The sequence below is a fragment of the Lepidochelys olivacea genome, assembly GCF_965140295.1.
Source record: "Lepidochelys olivacea isolate rLepOli2 genome assembly, chromosome: 11".
Classification (NCBI taxonomy): domain Eukaryota; kingdom Metazoa; phylum Chordata; order Testudines; family Cheloniidae; genus Lepidochelys; species Lepidochelys olivacea.
Window position 1 is genome coordinate 68,374,536 of NC_140421.1, and position 24,887 is coordinate 68,399,422.

General features: G+C 46.0%; 1 protein-coding gene across 5 annotated transcripts in view; it reads left to right on the plus strand.

Moving 5' to 3' along the window:
• VWC2L (von Willebrand factor C domain containing 2 like) overlaps positions 1–24,887 on the plus strand; it is a 124,032-nt gene that overhangs the window by 67,229 nt on the left and 31,916 nt on the right. For 2 of the 5 annotated variants that reach the window (XM_084642943.1, XM_084642944.1), the window contains one exon: positions 15,927–19,293. The exons of 2 other annotated variants lie outside the window; for them this stretch is intronic. In XM_084642943.1, coding sequence (XP_084499069.1) covers positions 15,927–16,075 — 149 coding nt within the window. In that variant the 3' untranslated portion in view covers positions 16,076–19,293. Of the gene's footprint in view, positions 1–15,926; positions 19,294–21,708; positions 21,925–24,887 lie in introns of those variants that run through there. One more of the 5 variants, XR_014713540.1, reaches the window with a different exon arrangement.

Consider the following 24,887-nt stretch of genomic DNA (forward strand, 5'->3'; position numbering starts at 1 on the left):
CTTTTCTGTTCCTACCTGTATTTCATCAAGTTCTATTCTCTCCTCTTTACTAGGATCTAGAGTATTCCCTTTAATAAATCCTCCCCTACGGGATGCCTCTGTCTGAACCGTGTGTTCCTCCGAACCTGTCAGCTTTCCCCCAGCCCTTAGTTTACAACCTTTTGAGTTTTATATGCCAGCAATCTGGGTGTTTTGGTTTAGATGGAGCCCATCCTGCCTGTATAGGCACCTCCTTTCCCAAAAGGCTCCCCAGTTCCTAATAAATCTAAATCCCTCCTCCAAACACCGTCATCACATCCACGCGTTGAGACCCTGCAGTTCTGCCTGTCCAACTGGCCCAGTGTACGGCATTTGAAGCATTTCAGAGAATGCCACCACGGAGGTCCTGGACTTTAATCTCTAACCCAGCAGCCTAAATTTGCCCTCCAGAACCTCTCACCTACCTTTCCCTGTGTCATTAGTACCTACCTATACCACGACCACCAGCTTCTCCCCAGCACTGCACATAAGCCAGTCTAGATGTCTCAAGAGATCCATAAACTTCACACCCTGCAGGCAATTCACCATGCAATTCTCCCAATCATTGCAAACCCAGTTGTCTATATTTCTAATTGAATTCCCAATTACTATTACCTGTCTCTTCCCAATAACTGGGCTCCTGTCTCTCAGAGGTGTCCTCAGTGTGAGAGGATAGCATGACATTTGGAAGGAGGTTCCCAACTATGAGATCATTTCCCTCCACTCCGCTTTGATGTTCTCCTTCCCTGAGACTTTGATCCTCCTCAACATCACAGAGTTTGTCGGACTCAGGGGTGGGACTGCCCTACTGTGTCTCCGAAAGTATCATTTATGTAACTTTCTGTCTCCCTTCGCTCCTCCAGTTCAGCCACTCTGGTCTCCAGAGCCCGTACTTGGTCTCTGTGGGCCATGAGTTCCTTGCACTGAATACACTCACTTGCTGTCCACCCACAAGGCAGGGTGCATTCAGTGCAATACACTGCATATCCCGCACTCTGCTGCTGGACTTCTGCAAGATTCAAAACAATGCAGGCAGGGTGGTTTTGTTTTTGTCTTGTAGTTGTGGGGTTATGGGTTTTTTTTGAGGGGGAGGGGGGAGTAAGGGAAGTAGAGGTGGTTATTGGCTTAAATTTTGAGTATGTTTCTTAGGTGTACCTGGCTCTCTCTCTCTCCCTCACAAAACTCATCAGTTCGCTAGCTCCTCCGGTCGCTTAGGAGCTGGCTTTTTAAACCCCTGTTCTCCCTCAGTTAGCCCCGCCCCCTTGCTACAGGATCCTAGAGGGTTAAGGGATCAAAGGACGGCAGGCTAAGGCCTCGTTAGGAAGTTCTCAGCCTCGCCTAGCAGGCCGCTAGGCTCAGCTCACAGCCCCCCCTCAAAACAGACCACACTGTAATCTTCCATCAAGCAGGCACAGGGCAGGCAAGCAAGCACTCAGGCTCACAGACAACAAACTCACCCAAAGGTCACCTGGAGAAGTCCCTCCCCAAACTCCCCTATTTGCTGCTCCTGTTGGCTAGCTAATGATAAAGGGCCTCCCATTTCCAACAGCGGTCCGCCTTTATAAATCCCTTGGCGTTACATTAGCACTCATGTTTTGGAGTGCCCTTTGTTGAGAATTTCTGGTATGAGATGGGTCAGTGGGCCAGTTTGATACTGGCTGCTCAGTTAGAGCCATCCCCCTTAGGCTCCCTTCTTGGAGATATTCCAGATACCGGCAGGTTACCTGGTAACAAAGCAGCGTAGGTCCAACATGCAGCTATGGTCACTAAAAGATTAATCCTGACAAAATGGAAAAGTCCATCCTTGCTAAATATTGATGCCTGGCTTGCAGTTAACAAACACCTGGCATTCTGCAGTAGGGGAATTTCTGAACAATTCAAATCAATTAGGGCTGACTTTTTAGAGGTTGAAGATTAATGTAGACCCTGAAGATAGATATGTTGCTTCCCCTCCTCTCCCTTTAAGTTACCCCTCTTTACTTTGTGCATGATGATGAATCTGGTATTTTGGTATATTTGTTGTATTTGGGAAAAATAATAAACATGATAAATATAACACAGTATTGTTACTGGCCTAATAAAAGCAATACTCTAGTATTGTTACTATCCAATATATTACAGGAGTTGCTGCTGTGGTTTTTTGGGGGGGTTTGGACCAGCACTGTAGAATCCTGGAGCATTATTTTAAAATCTACCCCTGTAGACAGGCAAACCTCATCTTAATCAGCTGACTTTTGAATTCCTCATTTTGGCCCCGAAGAAGAGTTTAAGTTTTGGTATCTTGGGGGGAAGCCAAACCTCTCTCACTGTTTTGACAAGTTAATTAAGAACACAAGTTGAGATCTTTTCTTACAGTCTGAACTGGCTATAAATAGTTGTTTGGAGTGCTGTATAAATAGCGTTGAGAGAAAGGAATTAACATCTGAAAAGCTTGTGCAAGATCAGCGTATCTAAACGGCATTATCATACAGAAGTGGGGTCCATTAGGAACCAGATTCAAAAAAGAACTAGATAAATTCGTGGAGGATAGGTCCATCAATGGCTATTAGCTATGATGGGCAGGGATGGTGTCCCTAGCCTCTGTTTGCCAGAAGCTGGGAATGGGTGACGGGGGATGGATCGCTTGATAATTCCCTGTTCTGTTCATTCCCTCTGGGGCACCTGGCATTGGCCTCTGTCGGAAGACAGGATACTGGGCTAGATGGACCTTTGGTCTGACCCAGTATGGGCGTTCTTATGTTCTGATTCTGATATCCAGTCACACTGAGTAATAACTCACTCTGCAAGTAGAGCCCTTGGCATCCAGGGACCTGCTTGTGCGATAACATCCTATTCAGTGTGAGTCAAGGCATCAGAACCTGGCTCATGATACATCCAGGTGGGCAGAGCAAGGAATTTGAAATGTCTCCAGCCTGTAAGGTATGTGAAATAGCTGATCCATGTGATTAGACAGTTCCTCCTGAAACAACAAAAAACCTCAAACAGGCTGAACACATAGTTCCTGACTTGTCTGACAATGGATGGCGGGGGGAAAGCTTTGGGGAAAATAGCTGTGGGTGAGGGTATCCGCCAAAAACAATGATAGCAATAAAAAAGAACAAAAAAATGGAAATTCAGTGAGAATATGCACCAACCCAATTGCTTTGCTCTTTATTTTATAGCATGCTTTGGCTGGATTCTGGTGCATTTAAGAGCATTGATTGATTCAGTAGCCAAGCTTTGTGATGCATGAGTATTGAGGTTGGACAGCAACAGAGTGAGCTGGGATATGTTGACTGGCACTTGTTATAACGCTTGCAATAACTTGTCACCTCGAGTTCAAGAATAGGCAGGGAAGCTCTGTTATAGCCTCCTTTCATTGAGAGACCTCAAAGGAGCTCCCACGCCATGCGACTTGTCCAGCTGTGCGACATGGCTGGACAATTTTACCGGATCAGAATAGTGCAGTGATTTAGCACAAGTGTAAATATAAATGGCTAAGCCAAGTGCAAGACCTTGGGAATCAGGCACAAGATATTTAAAAATATCACAGCGTTGTGAGGCCTTGTTATAATAACTCCACAAGTGAATAAACTGAGGCACCCAGGATTTGGAACTTGTCCATTGCCTTGCAAGGCCCACTGGTTTCTCAAGCATTTGGTTTAGGGGGATGGTTGAGTTGTGCATTGTGAAATGTTGACACAAGTGCCTGGAGTGGTAAATAAATAACCTCTTTTATACATTGTGAAAACAAAATAATATATACAAGACTATAGTGACAGAATCCGGAATAGATCCGGGCTTAGTCCAACTTCCAGTTCTTCCCTCTACCCCCTGGATACGCTCCTACATGGGCCACAGTCATTACTTCAGGCACCCTCGTGAGAAATTAAGCAGACTTGCTGTGAATGCATAAATATTAATAGAGCTGGGGGAATAATTTGTAATGAATAATTTATTTTACAACTGTCACCTCTTTCTTGTTTTGTGGATTGGCTGCAAGCAGATTGATTTCCCTCCCCCGTTTATTTTTGTGTATAATTCTTGCTCTGTAGCTTGTGTGTGGTCAGTTCTTTGTGAATAATCAGTGTTGGGAATATGAGTTGTTTGGATTGGACATGCCGGCCAGATGCTATTGTTTTAGTTCCCCGATTGGATGGTCATAACTCAGAACAAGGTTTTTGGTGTGAATATTTGTGGCTAGGAAATCGGCATTCGCTTTCTGAGAAGGTTCTGCCATACTTGCCAGAAACTCTTTCCATTTCAGCAAACGTTTCTGCTAGAATATTCATGGACCGCAAACTCTGACAGCAAATTCATTAAGACATTTGAATGAATATTCATGGGAATGTTTGCAATATCTACCCAGCTCTGAATATTATGGAGTCAAGGAGAGGATTATTACCTCAAGCAAAAAAACAAGCCAACACCCTCTTGTGGTTACACAATGTAACTTCCGCTCCTTGGGAATGTGCCACATTGTTTGGGAGACAGAGGAAATATGTCTAAATGTACTTACTGTATGTCAGGTAATTGGCAAGAATTAACCAACATGAGATAGATAAGAAAGTATCTGTTCACCTCTTCCTAAAACAATATATATCCCTTGGATTAACCAATTATCTGAATTATTTTGGAGATGTTAGCCATATTGGGCGGGGAAGGGGACCCATACAGCTGGGTGAAATTTAAGTCTGTATTGTGATATCTTTACTTTCCAGAAAAGTACTTTATTTACTGGAACCTTATTCCATGAGTAGTTCCACTGAAGCCAAGGGGACTTCTCGTAGTGCAGGGTACTATTCAGTGTGTTACCATCTGCCCTACGTAATTCCTGCTCACTCATAGTGTTTAATCTTTTATTGCAGCATTCGTTCACATGTACGTGGCTCAGCTCTGCACGGATGTAGGCCCCCCGGCAAAGCCATTGATTTCAATTGGCTTGCCTGAGATGTAACGGAGAGCAGAATGCAGCCCCCATCGCTTAGGAATAGCTGTGACATTTGGCACTGAACTGCTAAAATGTACAAAACGTCGGCACGATGCCATATGCTCAGCGTCGGAAAGAAAATTAAACCACATGCTCCCTGCTACTTGTTTGCTTTAAGTCAATCCTTGCAGGATGCTATTGAATTCTAATGTTTTATTCCACATCTCAATAATGCCGTAGCAGGGAGTAGGACAAAGTCATAATTTACTCTAAAAGTGGCTCAACAGCAGTCGGGTTGGATGCTTCTCTGGCATTTGTTATCAACACAGGTGCTCATCCAGGATCATAAAGAGAAAGCATAAGGCTTGGATTATGGCACATTCAAAATGTTAGTTTAGCAATCAAACAAAAAATCATGTCTGTTTTTTAACTCATTTCAGTCAGTGTTAAACCAGAAGCATAAAACTCTGTCTGCCTGAGTGCCCCATGTCATTAGCATTTATTAATCTAAGTTATTATTAATGGGGAAGATCCACATCTGGTATAAACTTGGCAATTGACACCAGCTGAGGGTCTGACCCAATAAGTTTTGGGCCTTTGATTGCTCCCGCTTCCTCCCACCCCTTCTCTGTGGGTTTAAATGCCTCACTAAGAGCTGGTTACAATGGGTCCTTATGCATGAGCACAGGGGGAGAAACCATCTGCCCGTCGCATACAACATAAGCACATAGGAATCACCCAGCTGGGTCAGACCCAAGGTCCATCCAGTCCAGACTCCTGTCTCTGGCAGTGACCAGCGCTGGCTGCTTCCAAGCAAAGTTCAAGAAACAGGCAGTAATGGAATAACCTGCCGCCCCTGCCCCCCACCCCACACCATGAAGGTCTCATCCTAATTCCTAAAATTGGAGCAGTCGCTTGACTCCTCTGAGTGTGGAGTCTATCAGTGCACCCCCCCAGAAGGGGAACATATCACTCCAGAGAGAACAGAGCAGGCGGAGAAGAGCGCAGCACCTTTGGTGCAAGCAGCCCACATTCCTGAAGCTCGGCACAGCATTTGCAGCCCCGTTGCCACCTGTAGGACCCGGGAGGGTCCGTCCCTCTGAGTTCCCACTGCCTTGCCCATAGCGATGTGGGGCCCGATCCTTGCTGCTGCGGGGAGTGCTTAGTATTACGCCCGAATGGTAGCAAGGGGTTGCTGGCACCAGCCCGTAGGCTGTGACTCTTTGCACCCTCGTCCAGTGTTGCCTTGTGACGGAAGATCTTTAAGCAGGATTGCTGGGAAAGGCTGTATCGTTGTTGCTTGTGCTTTTTATTGCTAGGTTTGCTATAGTTTGGTGTTTTTCTTAGAGCCTCAGCTTAACAGTGGTGGCCAGATCTGGTCCTCAGCGGTATGCATTCATGGGCCGTGGTAGCACTTATCGGAGCACTGGGGTGAGGATAAAGGGCGCACAACGTGAAGCGTATTGGAGCTAGATTAGATCTGCCACAGATCAAAATACTTTATTTTTGCCATGTAATCCGCTCATTGATTTGCAGGTTGACATTCATCCAGGGAATATCACAAATCCACCTACTGCTCCCTCGTGTGAGATTCTGCCTTTGTATGGCTGGATTAGCTGTCAGATGTGTAAACGCACAGGTAGCTAGAAAGCTCCCCAGTGACTACCCGGCTTCCAGTTCTGGAGAAAGCCACTTATTCCAAGCAGGCTGTCGTTGGAACAGTGCGCTTTGCTGCTGATTGGACCCTCATTTGGACACATTACACCACATAGGAGGAGATCTGCCCTTTTTGAAGCATGGCAGTGTTCCTGTTAGATGTAGAGGCAGTTGTCAGGTCCTTAATGGATCAATAAATCGCAGAGCTTGGTAGGGTTATTACTATTTAATTCACATTTCTATTGCGGTAGTGTCTTGAGGTCTTACCCAGGTGGGGCTGCTATTGTGCAAGGCGGGTCCAAGCACATCACATGCCCGACATATGGTGCACCTGCCTTGTCTCTCCTTTCCAGTGGGTGCATTGTGCTCCCAGTTCCTTTCCCCCACCTGTCCCCTCTCCTCTCTCTCATTCAGAGCCTGCCCACCTCGCACTGTCCTCCGATCTGTTTCCCTCCATGAGCTGCTACTCCCCTACCATTCCCCCTGGCTGCTGCAATCTCTGTGCAGAGGGACCGAGGGGTGGAATGGTCCAGCAGTTTGCTTGATGGCCTGGAAGCCAGCCAGCCCTCATAGCCCAAGGGAGAGAAGCACAACCCAGCTGTAGCCAACCCTGACTCACAGGCAGAATGAGACTAACCATTAGTCAATGTCACTGCAAAGTCCTGCTCTGTGGAGAGCACAGTGGGAGGGGAGCAGATGGGCAGGGAGAAGAGGGAACAAGGGGTGGGAGGAGAGGGAAGAGGCAGCAGAGGAAGGTGGGAGAGGAGCATGGAAGCAACAGAAGGTATGTGGGGGGGTGGGGGAGTAGGGAAATAGACCAGACTAAAGGGAGAGGGGTAAGAGACAACTGATCCAGGGGGCTCCCCTAGCTTGCAAGCAGCCTAGATGGTCTACACACACCCAGTCTGCTCCTCTCGGGTCGATCCCTGCATCAGCTCTCCCTGCTTTGCTCCTGGAAATATGGGACCCAGACGGGAAGCCGAGCCAAGTACTGCTGTGTGGAACACAGAGAGCCCTGCTCCAGCTCTGGCCCTACATACCATCACCAGGGCCGGAGCTGGGCGGCTCTCTTCCACCAGCAGGGTGGTGGGATGGGGAATGGGGCAGACAGCCAGGCCGGTGTGGAAGGAGGAAGCAAAGCAGGAGACCTAATCCAGCCCTCCCCCTGGCCTTGCAGAATCCCTCTCCAGCGCTGAATGCATCTCTCCTTCCAGCCTGGTTCTGCAGCTTGGCAGCTCTTTGCCGGTGTCATCCCTGCTGCATGTTAGTGCCATGGACGCAGCCAAAATCCATTGCAGGAAGGCACAGAATTCCCAACCTGGGCTCTGCTAGAGGCAGACAAGCAGGGTCAGCGGCTGCAGTCTGTGCTAGCGGCTGACAGGTAGAGGATTCCCTCAGCCTGTCAAACCCCTTGGCGCTAAAAGATCCCAGCTCCCTCCCCTTCCCCAACACAGCTTGGCTGCATTCCTCCTCACGCATTCAGAAGAGTTAATTGGAGCCTGGTGCTATAAATCTGACATCCTTAAGTGCCAGGCAATCCCTCCGTCTCTCATGTGTGTGGGAGTTGTGGGAGTATTGAATTTTCAAATAAAATGATTAACAGGCAGCCTTAGGGCAGCAATCGAGAAAACATTCTTCCCCCTTCTTTGCCACCCTCAGCTCCAGAGGAAGCTTTTTGTTTAAATTTTAATGAAAAGGGCTTTTCTCTGTACTCCGGGGGCAGATAGCCCTTGCCCCGATCTGGTAACTGTTTTGGAATCTGTTTGTTGTTAGGAGTCTGGCAGGCAAACAGACCGTTGTTCTGAAGAGGTACAGGTGCTTAGTTCAGCTTTAAACCCAGCTCGCTGCAATTAGTGGCATTTCAAGTGTGTTTGACCTGGGACTTTAAACAGAAGCAAATGAGTCTACTTGATGGAAAAGTCTGTTCTAGGTGTCATAACACAACAACGTATCTCGGATTTCATGAAGCAGAGAATTAAAAGCTGTTGTGAACACCACAGACAGCAGTTTGGTTCAGCCGTACGCAGAAGTCTGTAAGCCTACTGTGTGAAGAAACAATTACTTCAACAGGCTGGTGAAGAAATATAGACATTGGGTTTATAATCTGCCCTGTTTGTGCTGCGGCAAAACTCATTTACTAGAGCTTTCAAAAAGGCCTGGTCCAAAAATGGTTCTCAGAATCTATCCTGCAGAGGTCCCGTGTGAATGAAAAAGTGATCTTTTCATGAATACCAAACGTACTCATTTAGGATCAGATTTATTAGCATGTAAATCACTGGAGTTGAAATTGATAAAATACATTTCAAGCGGTGTTCTAAATTATGCTTTCAACATTCAGCGTTGGATGAGTGACATTCATGTACTAGGGAGGAGATGTTTTGGGAAGTCGTTTTTGCCACAATCTTGTCATTGTACTTTTATCTACCATGCTGCTATTCATGATATGTGTTATTGTTACCGTGAGTGGCTAGCCAGAATTTGAGATCTTGTCGGTATTTCCAGTTGGGTGGAGAAAGTGCACCACACTCTGTCCTTAATCTTGTTTGTGTACAAAGTCTTGTTTCCCTGAACACAGGAGGAATCAAAAAGAAGAGATTGTTTCTTTGCTTACAGCCCCAACTTTCTTTTAGCCAGCTTCTTCATGCTTCGCATCTTCTGACCCTGCTCAGGCTGTCTCCCTGCTTCCCTCATGTACACAGTTCAGATTTCTGGGTGGGCTCCTGCGCCCTCTTTCTCTCAGGTGGCAGCTGTCTCTTACAGCTCTTTTCAATGAGGGGTGGAGGACACACTCCACAGTTTAAATGAGGTTTAACCCAACCTACAGCAGTATGTTACATACAATATGTCTGCCAATACGGAGTGATTGATTAATTAAGCAAAATTGCAGACCAAAGTCTGTCCTCCGAGACCAGGCCTGATTCTCTGCTCACAATGGTGTAAATCAGAGGTGACTCTGCTGGAGTCCGTAATCTGTGTGAGTGAGAAGAGAGCCAAACCCTGGGTGTACAGCTCTCTTGACATTAAGACGCAAGGGGTGTCGGTGAAAGAGAGAGAGAGAGAGAGAGAGAGCGCAATTTGGTCCTGCTTCTGGAGAGCAAAGCCTTTATTTTATAAAGAATGAAAATGAAAGTCATGAAAACAGCAGAATGCAAATCGCATTTAGCATTATCTAGACAGCGCAGAGTCATTGTGGTCGTTAAAAGGGAATCCAGATGTTGTCATTTTCTTTTGTTGAAGTCTTTTCTGGTTTAGCAGGAAGGAGGGGAAGAGAGAGAGAGAGAGAGAGAGAGACCTACCTACATCAATTATAACACGGTTCCAGGTCGGGTATGAAGATTAAACCCAGAACCTCTGGATCTTAAAAGCATGAGTGTCTGGAACTAAAGTTTGTTAGATGCGTGGCAGCAGCAGACTCATAAATGTTTAACATGTTCCAGCCACTCGATGGGGACAAAAAGCTATACGGCCTGAACACATACACAGCCATAGAAATGCTGTGTGCTTCAAAGCGGAGTAGTGGAAATGCTCCATTAAGGCATCCAAACAACATTAACTCTTTCCTGTAGTGACACCATGAGTGGGGGACTCTAATCTTGGATTACAAACATTAAAATGCATTAATCATAATCCCCTGGGTATTGCATGGCATCCCTAGGGGGCAGAGTTTAGCTTATTTGGGTGTCCTAACTGCATTTTACCGTCACATGTCTGGATTTCTTTTAAGTTTAACCTTGGCTCTAAATTTTCTGGGATGGTCATACTTGGTTTGGGAATATTTTCAACATCTGTGTACCGTATTTCACCGTAAATTGCTGACATGCACTCTCAGCCTTCACTCCAACTTATTAGGGCCTGATCCAAAGTCCTCTGAACTCAATGGAAAGATGCCCAATAATTCCAATGGTCTCTGATCATTAATATATCCCACAAGCACCAGTGTCCTCCAAACCTGTGCTCGTATCTGCTTGGGTCCCACTGCAGCTGCCTCAGTTTCAGCTTGCTCCCTTTTCTAGGCGTTCATCTTGGCCGGAATCACATTGTGCATGGAGTTGGCCCTGCCCACACCTTCTTGCAGCGGGCCAGGCCTGCTCTTTTCAAACAGGCCTGAGATCCCATGAAGCCCCTTTCTTGCTCTCGTGGGTCTTTCTGGAGGACTGGCTGTACCCTTTTGTCAACCAGGGCCCACGCAGCCGATGCTTGACTCTGCCTCACGGAGTTACTCCGAGGCAATACGCTTCTTGCGCTTCTCTGCCTTGTTTCTTAAAGCCGCAGCGCACAGAGTAGCAGGACGGGCACAGTACTCCTTTAAAAGGACTAGTGAGGAGATCCTGGGTGGCCATTTAAAGGTCAAAGTTGTTTGCTACAATGTTAGTGCCACATGGTAACGAGATGGTTATTTTTATTATCCATTCTTTGTGTGATTGCCCGGAGGGTCCAGCTAAGATTGGGAATGCAGTGAGCAGGGCGCTGAACGAACACATAGTCAGAGACACCTTTGCTCTGAGAAGCAGTCCAAATCCACAGGAGAGGAATGATTATTCCCATTTTGCAGATGGGGACCTGTGGGAAATGGCCTGCCCAAAGTCAGTGACAGAGCCAAGAACTGAATGCAGCTCTCCTGAGTCCTAGCCCTGTGCCTTAGTCACAAGAGCTTCCTTTCTCTCCCAACATGGAGCATGGTACTTCTATGCACCTTGGCTATACCTTAGCCCACCACAGTCTGCCAGGCAATTGGAGAACAGAGACAAATGCACTAACCTACATAGACACCGACTCCATGGGTGCTCCGGGGCTGGAGCACCCATGGGGAAAAATTAGTGGGTGCTCCTCACCCACTGGCAGCCAAGCTCCCCCCACCCCACCTCGCCTCCTTCTCCCCCCTCCCCAGCACACTGTGTCCCCACTCCTCACCCTCCCTCCCAGCGCTTCCTGCCACCCCACTGCCTAACAGCTGTTTGGAGGCACTTACGACTTTCTGGGAGGGGGGAGGAGCAGGGGCGCAGTGTGCTCGGGGGAGGAGATGGAGAAGGGGCGGGGCCAGGGACGGCGGGGGGAGTCGAGCACCCACCGGGAAGACGGGAAGTCGGCGCCTATGCTAACCCATAGATTACAAGGAAGTGGTTCCTATTAGTATGAAAGTGGATGGTAGTAAAGTAGCAGATAGAGGGCGTATATAATAGCTCCAGATGCTAGCGTGAAAGTCATCAGAGGTGTCTCACTCATATGCTTTTATTGTGACTCTATTAGCGTGGACAGTAGAAGCTGAGACAAAGCTGATCAAAATTTATAGCAGCACTTATTAAAGGGAGGGATGATTTAAATGTGAATAATAGCCAAGAAACACCAATTATTCTGCTTGACAACTATCTAAATTACTTCTGGGTAGTTAAGACCAGCAATGTCAAACTTGTGGCCTGTGGGCTCTGAGAAGTGTACTGTAAGGTCATGGTACTAATAAAGTTAATGAGAGGGGAAAAAAAAGTTTTCTGATGCTGTAAAATGCAAACATCTTTGGTATGGCGCCAGACCACCCCATTCCCAGTCATGCCTGTGACAGGCACGGACCAGTAAGTCCTACCAAGCTACATACTGCATTTCACCTCCTTCCCATTAAATGGCTTGGCCCTCGGATTTAGACTCATCTATAATTTAGAGTGCCCAGATGTCTTGCTTTGCCCATAATAGCTCCAGTTTTCAGGGGAGATGTCACGGTTCCTCCCCCACTCTGAACTCTAGGGTACAGATGTGGGGACCTGCATGAAAAACCTCCTAAGCTTATCTTTACCAGCTTAGGTCAAAACTTCCCCAAGGTACAAAATATTACCCCCGTTATCCTTGGAATGGCCGCTACCACCACCAAACTAATACTGGTTACTGGGGAAGAGCTGTTTGGACGCGTCCTTCCCCCCAAAATACTTCCCAAAACCTTGCACCCCACTTCCTGGACAAGGTTTGGTAAAAAGCCTCACCAATTTGCCTAGGTGACTACAGACCCAGACCCTTGGATCTTAAGAACAATGAACAATCCTCCCAACACTTGCACCCCCCCTTTCCTGGGAAATGTTGGATAAAAAGCCTCACCAATTTGCATAGGTGACCACAAACCCAAACCCTTGGATCTGAGAACAATGAAAAAGCATTCAGTGTTTTACAAGAAGACTTTTAATAAAAAATAGAAGTAAATAGAAATAAAGAAATCCCCCCTGTAAAATCAGGATGGTATATATCTTACAGGGTAATTAGATTCAAAAACATAGAGAACCCCTCTAGGCAAAACCTTAAGTTACAAAAAAGATACACAGACAGAAATAGTTATTCTATTCAGCACAATTCTTTTCTCAGCCATTTAAAGAAATCATAATCTAACACATACCTAGCTAGATTACTTACTAAAAGTTCTAAGACTCCATTCCTGTTCTGTCCCCGGCCAAGACGACTACAGACAGAGACAGACCCTTTGTTTCTCTCCCCCCTCCCAGCTTTTGAAAGTATCTTGTCTCCTCATTGGTCATTTTGGTCAGGTGCCAGCGAGGTTACCTTTAGCTTCTTAACCCTTTACAGGTGAGAGGAGCTTTCCCCTGGCCAGGAGGGATTTCAAAGGGGTTTACCCTTCCCTTTATATTTATGACAGGAGACATTTCAGGCGAGCAAATGTTAAGCTAAACATGTGAAGTTCACCGCCCTCCCTTTGTTTAATAGGATGCCACAAAGTTATTCCTGCAAATGGATTTGTGGGGGGCAGGGAGGGGGAGAAAGTTTTGAATTGTATTTCTGCCTATGTAGTGAGGTTAAAGCACAGGGCCTAACTGGGAGTCACTTGAAAGGTTATTTTATTGAATTCATATGTATGGAGATATTTCTGTTGTCCATTGTCCATGGAATGGAGGTAACCTTTCAAGTAGATGACTACTGCAGTATATGCAGTGTTTATATGCTTAGATTTCTTCCGTTTTGGGACAGATTACCAGTTCCAGCAGTAGTCCCCATTTCTTGGGAATGTCATGCAAATGGCTAATCTTTCAAAACGCAAGAAACTTGAAGAGCATTTCCAGTGTGTGCTTGGGTCTGTCTGTGCACATGTACGCTTGAAAACTTCCTTTGGTTTCCAAAGGTTTGGCCGAGAAAGGCAAATGGATGGTCCAGCGGATGGGTTACTGTTCGCACAGTCAGGAAGCCTGGGTGTTGGACCTGGCTCTGCCACCGATTTACTGTGTGACCTTGGGCAAGTCATTTGCCCTCCCATCCATCATCTGGCTTGCACCCTTGTTTGGACAGGGCCTGTTTCTTACTAATGTGTGACTAGCACACAGCACAGTGGAGCCCCAATAAAGCAGCTATGTGCTACTATACTACAAATAATGTCAATTTGGGGGTCATATTGAATGGGAAACAGCTACTGATGATGACAACTTGAGAACAATGACTATATTAACATTTCCACATGCACCGAGCCAATGGCATGAAATAAACTTTCAATGGACTCTTAACATTGGTACGGTACGTAGAATTGAGGGCAGTTTTGAAATTCTGTCCCGTGAGAAATTCTGACACTTAAACATTTGATTTTTGTCCTGATACAAGAGATGTAGCTCTCATGGGAGCTTGAACCACAGAGAATCAGTGCCAGAACTGTAACTCCTGTAAAGCAATGGACCGCAATAAGAAAATGCAGTTTAATATTTTGTTGAATTGATTCAAAAGGAAACATTTTGGGTCATTTCTGATAATGAAATATTCTAATTTGGGTTGAAACAACCCAAAATAAAATATTTCACTTTGGTTTTCCCTGATGGGGAAATCAAGTTTTGGGGCAAAATCAGTATTCCAGATTAAAAATAATAATAATTTTGCCAAAACTACATTTTCCCATTAGAAAATCACTCCAATGGCCAATGCCTAACCAGCTCCACCTGTTAGTTAATGTGAAAAGAGCCTGGAATGCAATTGAGCCTCCCCGTTTCACAGTCACTTATATACGCATGTTTACAGATATGCTTTTTTTTTTTTTCTTGAAATGTAGATTTAAAATGCACTACGAGATAGATCAATAAATACAATTGGAAAGAGCTGCTTTCCCTTCAAACAGTGCTAAGCCTAGTTTAGAGCTCTGCGCTACAGCTAGCCTGTGGTTCACGTGCTTTGATGTTCAAATATTATTGCAAATTCGCTCCCGGTAGTAGGAAAACAAATGCAAAAAAATGGAACTAGAGCACAGTTGATGATGTTACACTTGGCCACAGTTTTGGGCAATACCAAATACACGAGACAATCAGATTTCCAGAGCAGTTTGGTTTAGCTAATTTAACCTCTACAATCAGCTCGCCTGGTGATTGGGATAATGCAGCCAACAGTCCTCAAAGAGGCTAAACCTCACATCGCTGGCTTTTCAGAATTGATTTTATTGAGATCTGAAGCTCGGTATTACACTCATACATGCACAATGCTAGTGGGTATGTGGGAGAGAAGCATTGCATGTACATAACCAGCTGGGCCATGTTTTCTTTGTTGGGCCTTTAATGGGCATGAGAAAACAAAAATCCTGCTGACTTCAGAAGCAACTTGGGTTTGAAATTGCCTAATAAAGATTTTTTTTTTAGAGTCAAGATCAGCAGATTAAAGGAATCCCCTTTATAAAATAAAATCTATAAGCAAGCTTGTTTGGGAGACAAATCAATTATTGATGCTGTGAATTATTCATTGTTAGCAGGGAACCAGCTCAGGATCCCAGGGACTGAATTTAAGGAGCTGGAGGGAGTTTTAGCAGCCACATGTGCCGCGGGTATAAATTGGCAGGGCTCCAGTCACTTCACTGGAGCGCTGCCAATTTACACCAGCTGAAGATTTCGTCCCAATGTTTTCCTGCGGCCTTGCAGCCGGGAAGGGGACACTGCATTACCAATCAGCTGCTCAGGGGAAGCCTTTGACCATGACAAAGTATCCAATAACAGGGGAGGAGTGTGAAGGAAGCTAAACATTTGAAGCTTTGTTTTATGCTTGGAAACCAATTCAGCACTCTCCTGCCTTCTACGAAAATGTTATTGAACTGTCCAATGGGCAAAATCCTCGCCCCATTGACGTGAATGAGGGTTTTGCCATGGATTTCAAGGGGGCCAGGATTTCCTGCCTGGTGCTAATGGACTATGGTGATGTTGAACTGCCTGGTGATTTGAAGGGGTGGAGCGGGGTTGTACTTTGGGGTGACTTCATCAGACTCCCTGCTCGTAAACGATTCTCATGTGGTCTCACTCTCAAATCCACCATGCGTCCTGCCCCCCCCCCCTCCTCCCATACACACCCAGCCCCAATTTTAATTTATTTATTTATTTTGTATGTGTGTTTCCAGGTCCAAACTGCTTTGCAGGAACCACCATAATTCCGGCTGGCATTGAAGTGAAAGTGGATGAGTGTAACATCTGTCACTGTCACAACGGGGACTGGTGGAAGCCTGCTCAGTGTTCAAAACGCGAATGCCACGGCAAGCAGACTCTGTAGAGGCAAAATCCAAACCAATGACAAGTCTATTAAAAAGCAAACGTAACGGCTTCTACACTGCACATGTTAAACCTCCTGCCAGCTGCAATAGGGTCACCAGCAAAACCTTTTAGGGTTAACAAAAGTGAATATTTTGCTAACAGGAAAGTTCTCACACACCGTATACAGAATATATATCCAGTAGCTAGATATCTAATCTGCTTTTGCTTGATGGGGACTCAATAGCTGAGGTTTTGGAAGGGAAAATACCTGCACAGGTTCCTCCACTCATAATGCCTCCACCCTGCCAATTAACTTGTAACTTTTCCTACAATGTGAATTGCATTTTCGTTGTTGTGATTTTTTTTTAGCATCTTCCTAAACTTTTTCACAGCCAGGGTCTTCTGGGTAATAAGATTATGGGTAAAACAAGAATGAACACTTTTTAAATGTCTCATGATGCTAAAAATAGAGATGGGAGGTGGATGGCTGGATAGATGGAATAAATCAAACTGGACTGTAAACTACAGAAAGGTCAGGCTAGATGCCTAGATAAAGAGGGATCGGCCATGCGCTAGGAACACTCTGTCTGTGTTACGCTTTCTCCACCGAGTGGGGACAATCAAGTTGAAGAAATCTACACAATAATCACGACCGATACGTTAAAGCTGTCAATCAAATCACTAAATGATGCCGGATAACAGCAGTAGGTGGACACAACTCCCTTGATACCGATGAAGATGATGGGAAAACACAAATCAAAATAATTTGGAAAATGACAAACACTAGATTTGCAGCCGAGGTTGAAACTGTGCCCCATTTGTCACCAGCATGGATCAAGCTCTTTGTTTTGGGCTGTTCGTAATCACTTTGGATACACATACATTCCTGGTGTACCTGTGCTGCCTTACACCAGCGATTAGTTCAGCCCTTTGTGGCTTCTGCTAGCATAAACTGTTGGCCCAATGTGCACAGACCCACTGTGAATATGCATTGACCCTAGCCCTCTGATTTGGTTTCAACATGCAGCTACGTCTGCATGTACCTTGTCACTGTGCCATCACCACTCTGCCTCAAACCCTAGTCTCACTGAAGTCAGTGGTGAATTTCACTTGACCTCAGTGAGACCAAGATTTGGCCATTGTTTCTGTTTCAAGTGCAGATCTGAACACATCTCTGACCAGCCCCCCCAGTGAGATTTCTGCAGCTGTTTGCTGGAGATTTTTTGTTATGAATTAAAATATTGGATGTGATAAAAAAAATGTTAAAATCACAAAACTGCCCCGGAGCACCCACAGAAAGAGTGACAATGGACAACTGGTTGTTCACAGAGCAAGCTAAACCTATGCCCTCACTAACATACATGGTATGAGCTGTTGCCCAGTGTGTTCTCCTGTCCTATGGACAGTGGACAAGATATGGTTTCCTGAGAACACTCTTAATGAGCCCCTCATTTTCTCACCATTCCCCAAGGCCTGTGCCCACATGGCCAAGGAACCCATCTGTAACATCCCCACTCCCAGGAGGTGAGCATGCTCCTTGCACCTCTGACACGCCTAGACCCTAGCAGCCCAAGAGCAAATGATCAAGTTTAAATGAGCTCATCCTGGGACTCTTCCCACTGACTCCAGTGGAAACTGGCCAAGGCTCAGACTGGTGTGATGTGCTACCAGTGAACTAGGCTGCAAAGGCATATTTCCCTGGATTTACAGCAGCACTTGTCATACAAGGCCAGATTATTAACCTCCTCTCCATGCTGAGTCATACCTTCCTCCTGGTGTAGCTCAATTGAAGCCAGTGGGCCCAATCACAAAGCAAGGTGCTACTCAGCATGAGACAGAGGATCTGAATGTCTCCCACAGACATTACACGTCTTCCCTCCTAAAAGCAGCTAGTTCCAGCAAGAGCCGTTCCTAAAATGAACGTGGTGAGGGGTTGGCCCTCCAACGCCTTAAGTAAACTGGTTTCCCTGCAGTACAAATAGCTTTGCCATCGTGCAGACCACCAAGAGCCCTTTCTGCAGAGCACCGATCTGCACCCAGGTTGGAACTTTACTGTGGCAGCCATTCATAGATAATATGCGATCTTGAATCATTCATGAGCATCCCTGTGTGATTTAGTCATGCCCACACAAAGTAGAGGCATTCCAGGCTTTCTGTGCACGGAGAGACATGGTTTCCTTTGCACTAAGGTAGCCTAGTGTCAGCTTTGAAATTCACATTCATGGGAATAAAAAATAAATGATGTGGCTGGGGTGGAAACACAGAGAAAACCTTTAATAGAGCCATGACGTATACATTATTAAGGAGCTACCGTGTCCTTCTTAGGGGAATGGCATGAGAACATGTAACTGGGACACCAAGATGTAATAATTCTGCAGCAAAGGCTAAGCACACCAAGAGCTATATCAAGGACTTACTAGGGCAAAGGGTGCATACACTGAGAAGCCATCTTCAAAAAGCAGCTGCCTGGAGGAGGGCAGCTCCGTGGTCTTGGTTAGCAACCAGAGAGAGTCTTTTCCTCACTGCAAGCGAGTTACTTTCCGGCTTTGTAGCCCTGACACCTGTTTGTTTATCTTCCTGAAGATGTAACCCAATACTGTGACAGACCTGCTCAAAACAGTAATGCCACTTTACAGTTCTATTGTAACCAGGTCACGGCTTTTGAACCATGGTTTGCTTTTTTATTTATGAATTTTTTGTTAAGACTTTGGGCCCCGAAACTGCTCTTGTTAGAGTCAATGGCAAAACTCTTAGGGACAGCTCCTCGGCGGCTTTAAATTGGCACAGTTCCTCCGAAATCGATGGAGCCATGTTGATGTAAACCAGCTGAGGCTCTGGCCCACTTCGGCATCAATGGTAGGAGGCTCAGATCCTTTGTTTGCAACCAGCCTGTTGCCACTGTATTCTTATTTCCTCCCCATTTGGGTTTTAGTGGGGCCAGATTCGCAGCTGCCAGAATTCAGCATAGCGCTGTTGACGTCAGCTACGATTTACACCCGCTGAGAATGTGGCCCATGTACCCTGCTACTGTTAAATAAGGGACCATCACACTTACTTGTAAGCGGCTAGCGGGCAATGACTAGCCAGTTTCAAAACGCTCTAAACAACAGTGTGCCTGGAAAAAAGAATGGGACAAAAACCCCAAACATGACTGTAAAAATACGGGGTTCAAGCAACAATATTTGATGTGTAAAAATATATTATTAAAAATTATTTTGTTAAATATAAAGTGTGTTAACCTGCAAAAAAAAATGTTTTTTGGTGTATTTTACTCTGCCACTCGTCCCCCAAACTACAAGTCAGCTCATCACTCTCCTCCAGTTCCAAATGAAACAGGACAGCACGGGCGTTGGGATCTCCGCCGGGGGGTTTTGCTTGAGTAAAGACTGTGCAGAAGAGACTGCAGGAGCTCACCTGGTGGCTGTAAATAGCTGAGGAGTGCCTGGATTCTGGCGGAGTAGGTTAAACCACCAGATCCTCAGCTGGTGTAAACTGGCTTAGCTCCACTGATGTGAATGGAGTGACGCTGATTTATACCAGCTGCGGCACTTTGCTGCAGCCTTTTCTTGAACATTCGTTTATTGGTTGCAAGATGGCTCCTGAACTTGTAATTGCTTTCGTGCCTTTTCAACTCTAGCCTACACACTTATGTCCCCAGGTGCGACAAAGTTAGTTTCTGGCTCAGTGAATTGAAAGCCCAGTAATTCAAACTATAGGATGGCGAATTACACAAGACACTAGATTTACTCCATAGGTCTTGTACTGTGGTAGGAAGCGCTTGACTAGTCCCAAAATGGTAATTGTCCTTGGCACTTCTTCAGCGATTACCAGCCAAGGATCTTGGAGCCCCTTAACAGACATTAATAAAATACTCAGCTCTTAAAATGCTTTACAAAGGAGGTCAATAGCAAGATCTTTCTTTTATTGATGGGGAAACTGAGGCACAGAGGGGGTCACATGACTGCCCAAGGTCACACTGAAAAGTTATGGTAGTGCTGTGAACGCCACCATCCTGACGCCTGGGCCTTTCCTTTAACCCCACTGCTATCACTCCCCTTGTGGTACCACTTTAAACCTGATGCCATCTAATCAGAGGAATAATTTGCTTTCAGTTCACAAAATCAATTTGGTACCATTTGGTACCTACAGAAGGAGAGGCACATTATTTACCCTAATTAGTAGTTACACTAATTAATTGCAGATGAATGAATGTAGTTAATGTTTGTACAGTGCTTGGAACATGTACAGCAATACACGTGCAAAATATTATTAATTAAACTAGACATATCTATATCCCAGCCCATGCTGGTTAATTGTTTCCTAAAGGCCAGACTCTCACACTAGTACTTGCATGGAGTCATCCCTTCTTCCGTGAGTAGTGCGGTTGATTTCAGTGGGACACCTCGCAGAGTAAAGGGCGGCTGGGTGTGAAAAAGGGCTGACGGGACTGACCGTGTCTCTCTTCCCCAGCCAGTTGAGAAGTGGCTTGATAAACAATGCGGGGACTACTAACTTGGATTTTGGAAAATCATTTGGCAGAGAGATATTAGGAAAAAATGGTGTCGCGCTTTTAAAGGAGGAAATTAACAAGCTGCTTAACTTAGTAGTCAAGCCGTGCTCCTAGGTTATGAAAAAATGGATTTTGCTGCAGGGAGATACAGTGAAGCCCGGCCATGCTTCTGATCACTTCCAAGAGGCAGTCACCCTCAGGGCCTGCCAGTGAGCTTCTCGCCTGTATTAGGCTCCTGGCTGAGCTTCTCATAGGTATGTACGAGGTTAAATACCTTTGAGGATGTGGGCCCCTGTGAAAAGCAGGCCTGCGGGCAGCATATTGCTGCTAACACATTGCCCACTCCAGAGGCTGCAGTTGTATCCTCTAGTGCTCAATAGCCACCCAAACCAAAAGCTGCCCAGCTGCAGCAAGGAAAGGCCACCAATGAACCAGCAAGGAGTTGAGAAAGGCACCGAGAAAGTGCCCAAGGGGAAGTTGGGGTTTGGGAGGCAGAATAAAGTAATACAAGGCTGGTGAGGCTGACAGGGAAATAGCCGGGGAGGTAACCTAGGGCCAGGGACAGACAGGGCATGTTAAGCAGCAGAGATAATTTGTGCCATGAGTGGGAGGGAGTGCTCAGTGGCTGAAGTCGTTTCAAAAGAAATAAAATCGTGAGGTAAGCTAATTGAGAGCATGCAGCTCGTAGGCAAGACAGCTTTATTGTACTATGGTTTACCCAGCAACTGACTTGGAAGCAGCGGACAAAGCCAACGTTCACAGCGCTGTTCCGGTTTGGTAGCATGGAAACAAAGAGCTAGCTTAAAGCCCGGTGCAGCTGATATTGTTATCACAGGTGGCAGCAGTTGTTGGTGTTACAGCGAGTCTTCTGAGGTAGCGTTCTTGGTGTGAGAGGTTTCAGAGCAGTAGCCATGTTAGTAGCAGCAAAACCAAGGAGGAGTCCTTGCGGCACCTTAGAGACTAACACATTTATTTGGGCATCAGCTTAGTGTGAGAGCAAGTTTTGCCTCTTGGGAAGGCATGATGTCTTGCTAGTTTGGGATTATGCAGGATTTGGGGTACACGGGTAAGAGGAAGGTATGGGAGGAGCAGGAGAGTTTGCGTTATCCCTTGGTTCTGATTAGAGTCAATATTTGTGACAGGGTTGCTCCATGGGATCCAGGCATTGTTGTTGGACTGAGATGCCTGGAAGGCGGGACTGCCTGCATGCTATTTGACCACCCCATTCCAGGACTGGTGGAGAGTGTAAAGAAAGCAAGTTACACCTAGCACGTACCCTGACCCCACATCTCTGAGTTCTCCTCCTGAGGGAAGCTGACCTGCAAGGCCCTGGACATCTGTCACTGCTCAGCAGAGAGGTAACACTGGTTTCTGATGAGGCTACTGCGATCAGAAAAACAGATGACAGTATCCTGGGTGAAATTAGGGCTTTTGTTCCACAGAACGGAATTTAAAGGATTACATAATGGACTGGCCAGGAAGAGCCTTTTACATAGGCTGGACTTGAACCGCATTTACACTGTGGCCCCTTTCATGGTGTAAAGGAACACAAGCTTAAATAAGAACCAGCCCTTCACTTATACATTTCTGAAGTGATTATATCCATGCTAGCTGGGCACTGACATAACAAAATAAGGCCTAATTCTGTCGGAAGGATGGTATTTGCCATCCATCCCTCATTTTATGTTACTTGTGGGTAATTTTTCCCCTTGTTGGATTATTCCTGTTGTTCTACAGTGCCAGGGTGTTCTTCTGCCATTGTTATTGTGGGAAGGGCTGTGCCAAGAGCTTGTTCCTACATCTAAAGGCTTTGGGCTTGTGCCCATCTGTAGTGGCAGGGAGATCCATGGTCCATGGCCTTTACATACATAAAAATACATGATGCTTTGAGTTGTGGGTTATTTCTTCAGTTTAAAAACAAACAAAAGGCAAATGGTGCAGTCTAAGAAGTAGGTCCTTGGGCCCTCCTATCTCATTTGGGTCTAGCGTGTGTCTTGCACTACAGTCCTTCATAAGCTAGAACTACCTCCCTTTACACACTGGCACGGGAGTAAGCCGATGACATCGGGTCATTTACCCCAACCTGAGATGGAGTAATGAGCAAGGAGTGGGTGGGCAGAACCTTGCCTCTGTCCTTCCAGTGCACGGCCCAACACAGCAGAGTCATCCTTGGGCTGTTGTAATTACTACTGGTATGAGTCCAGGCGCAGGGGAGAAGTTGTCCTGTAGCAGGGTATCTTTGAGTCCTATTGCAGCCTAAGGCAACACCTTTTGCTCAGGGCTGTGTCTAAAGGCACCATCTAGCCCTTTGTGTGCAGACTGTGAGTTATTCCTATTATTCAATGGACACGGGCATTTGCTGTAGCGATATAAATTCTTTGTGTCACACAATATGGTGTATGTAAAAACCACATAGACTAAAAATCCTTCTAATGTGTCTTGTGGTTCTGGCTCATCTCACTTAAAGGGCATGACTAATAACACAGCTGAATGACTATTTAGCTGACACATCCTTAGGCAGTCATCTGTTACATTCAGCCCTGCTCGCTAGCATTAACTGGCACCATGGACTGCCACCACTTCACCTTGGCATTGCTTACGAGTTTCTATGAAAAGGGACTGTCAGACAATTGGTTTCTTGCTTGGATCCTCCAAAGCCCAACTATCGCCAACGCTGAGTAAGAAAGATATTGACTTGCTGCTAGGGCTCAACAGCTTTTACCTACCTCCCCTTTCAAAACGTCCCATGTCGGCAGATAGGGGAGTCCAAAGGCAGGGTCATGCTCAGTAAACGGGAGCCCTATCTATTATGAACTACAGGTGAACAGAATGACTGCTTGCGTTCTCACACTGCAGGTCACAGCCGGTAGCTACGAGGCAGGTTTGCACCAATGTAGAACTCTGTCACATGTGAAGAACCTCACCACCACAATGAGACATTGGCCCAGATCCTCAAAAGGTATTTAGGTGCCTAACTCCCACTGATTTCAGTGGGAGTTAGACACCTAAATACCTTTACGGATCTGTGCCATTGGTCCTCAGACTTCCTTGTCAGCAAGGGTGATGCAGTCACTGGTAGCCCTTAAGGCTTGGATTCAAAGAGGACCTAAGGGATTTACATGCTTAATTCCTATGGCAAGCCAGTGGGAACTGAGTGCTTAATTCCCTTACACTCATTCGAAAATCCCAGGCTAAGTGTCTGCGCCCATATGTAGCTGCATAGTGAGGTGGCCATGGGCCTGCCTCTTGCCCACCCCCTTTTGCGTGAACAGGGAGCAGTGCTTGAGCCAGCTCCTGAGTAGGGGATACACACTGGGGAGGATCTGGTCACATGCTGTCCCTAGCTGACTAGCCCCAGAATTCTTCATCCCTAGTCGGTCGGTATTTTGCATAGTATTGTACAGTAATCTATCTGCTGCTCTTTGCTCTGAGCAGTTTCAATACGATAGAAGCACGTCACAGAAGGACACACCTGCAGTCATCTCAGCAAAGTAGAGCGGGACCAGCTCATGTTAACATCCCTGGCCAGCTAAACATTTGAATAGCCGTGGAAAAGGAACGCATTCCAGTATCTTCAGAGTAGGCGGTGCAGCCTAATGGATAGGCGAGTCATAATGCCTGGGCTCTGGGCCCAACGCTGCTAATGAGCTACTGAGACAAGGTGAGTGGACCAACTTCTGTTGGAGAGCGAGAGACAAGCTTTATTACCACACCCACCTTGTCACTCTGCTATCCTGGGTCCGACCTGGCTACAACAACATTGCATAATGACCAACTGAGTCACCTTGGGCAAGTCACTGTGGCATGCCTCCGTGTTCCCACCCATCCATTGTCTGGCTCAGCTGCATAGGCCCCAGTTCAGGAACACACTTGAGCACATGATTGAAATTAAGCACATATATAAAGTACAGTCTTGAGTAGGGATGCTCTCCTGAATGGGGGCCTAGATTGCAAGCTCTTTAGGGCAAGGACTGTATCTCAGTATGTGTTTGTACAGCACCTTGATCTGGGTCCTGATCTGGGTTAGATGCTAGCGTAATACATATAGGGGGAGATTTTCAGAAGCACCTAAGGGTTTTAGGAGCACAAGCCCCATTGATAATAAATGCTAATAATAATGTAGTGCACAGTGAGTTTTATTAACAATTTTCCAGGACAGGAAGCATTAAACTGAGACTTTTACCTTCTAGTGAGCTGTCTAGTCTCTTCATTTGTATATTTCCAAAGATAAGCACACACATCTCAACGTATATATTTATTTTAATATTTTGTGGTTCTCTTCCCCTTTTAATTAATCACAGCACTGGGCCAGGCAGACCCA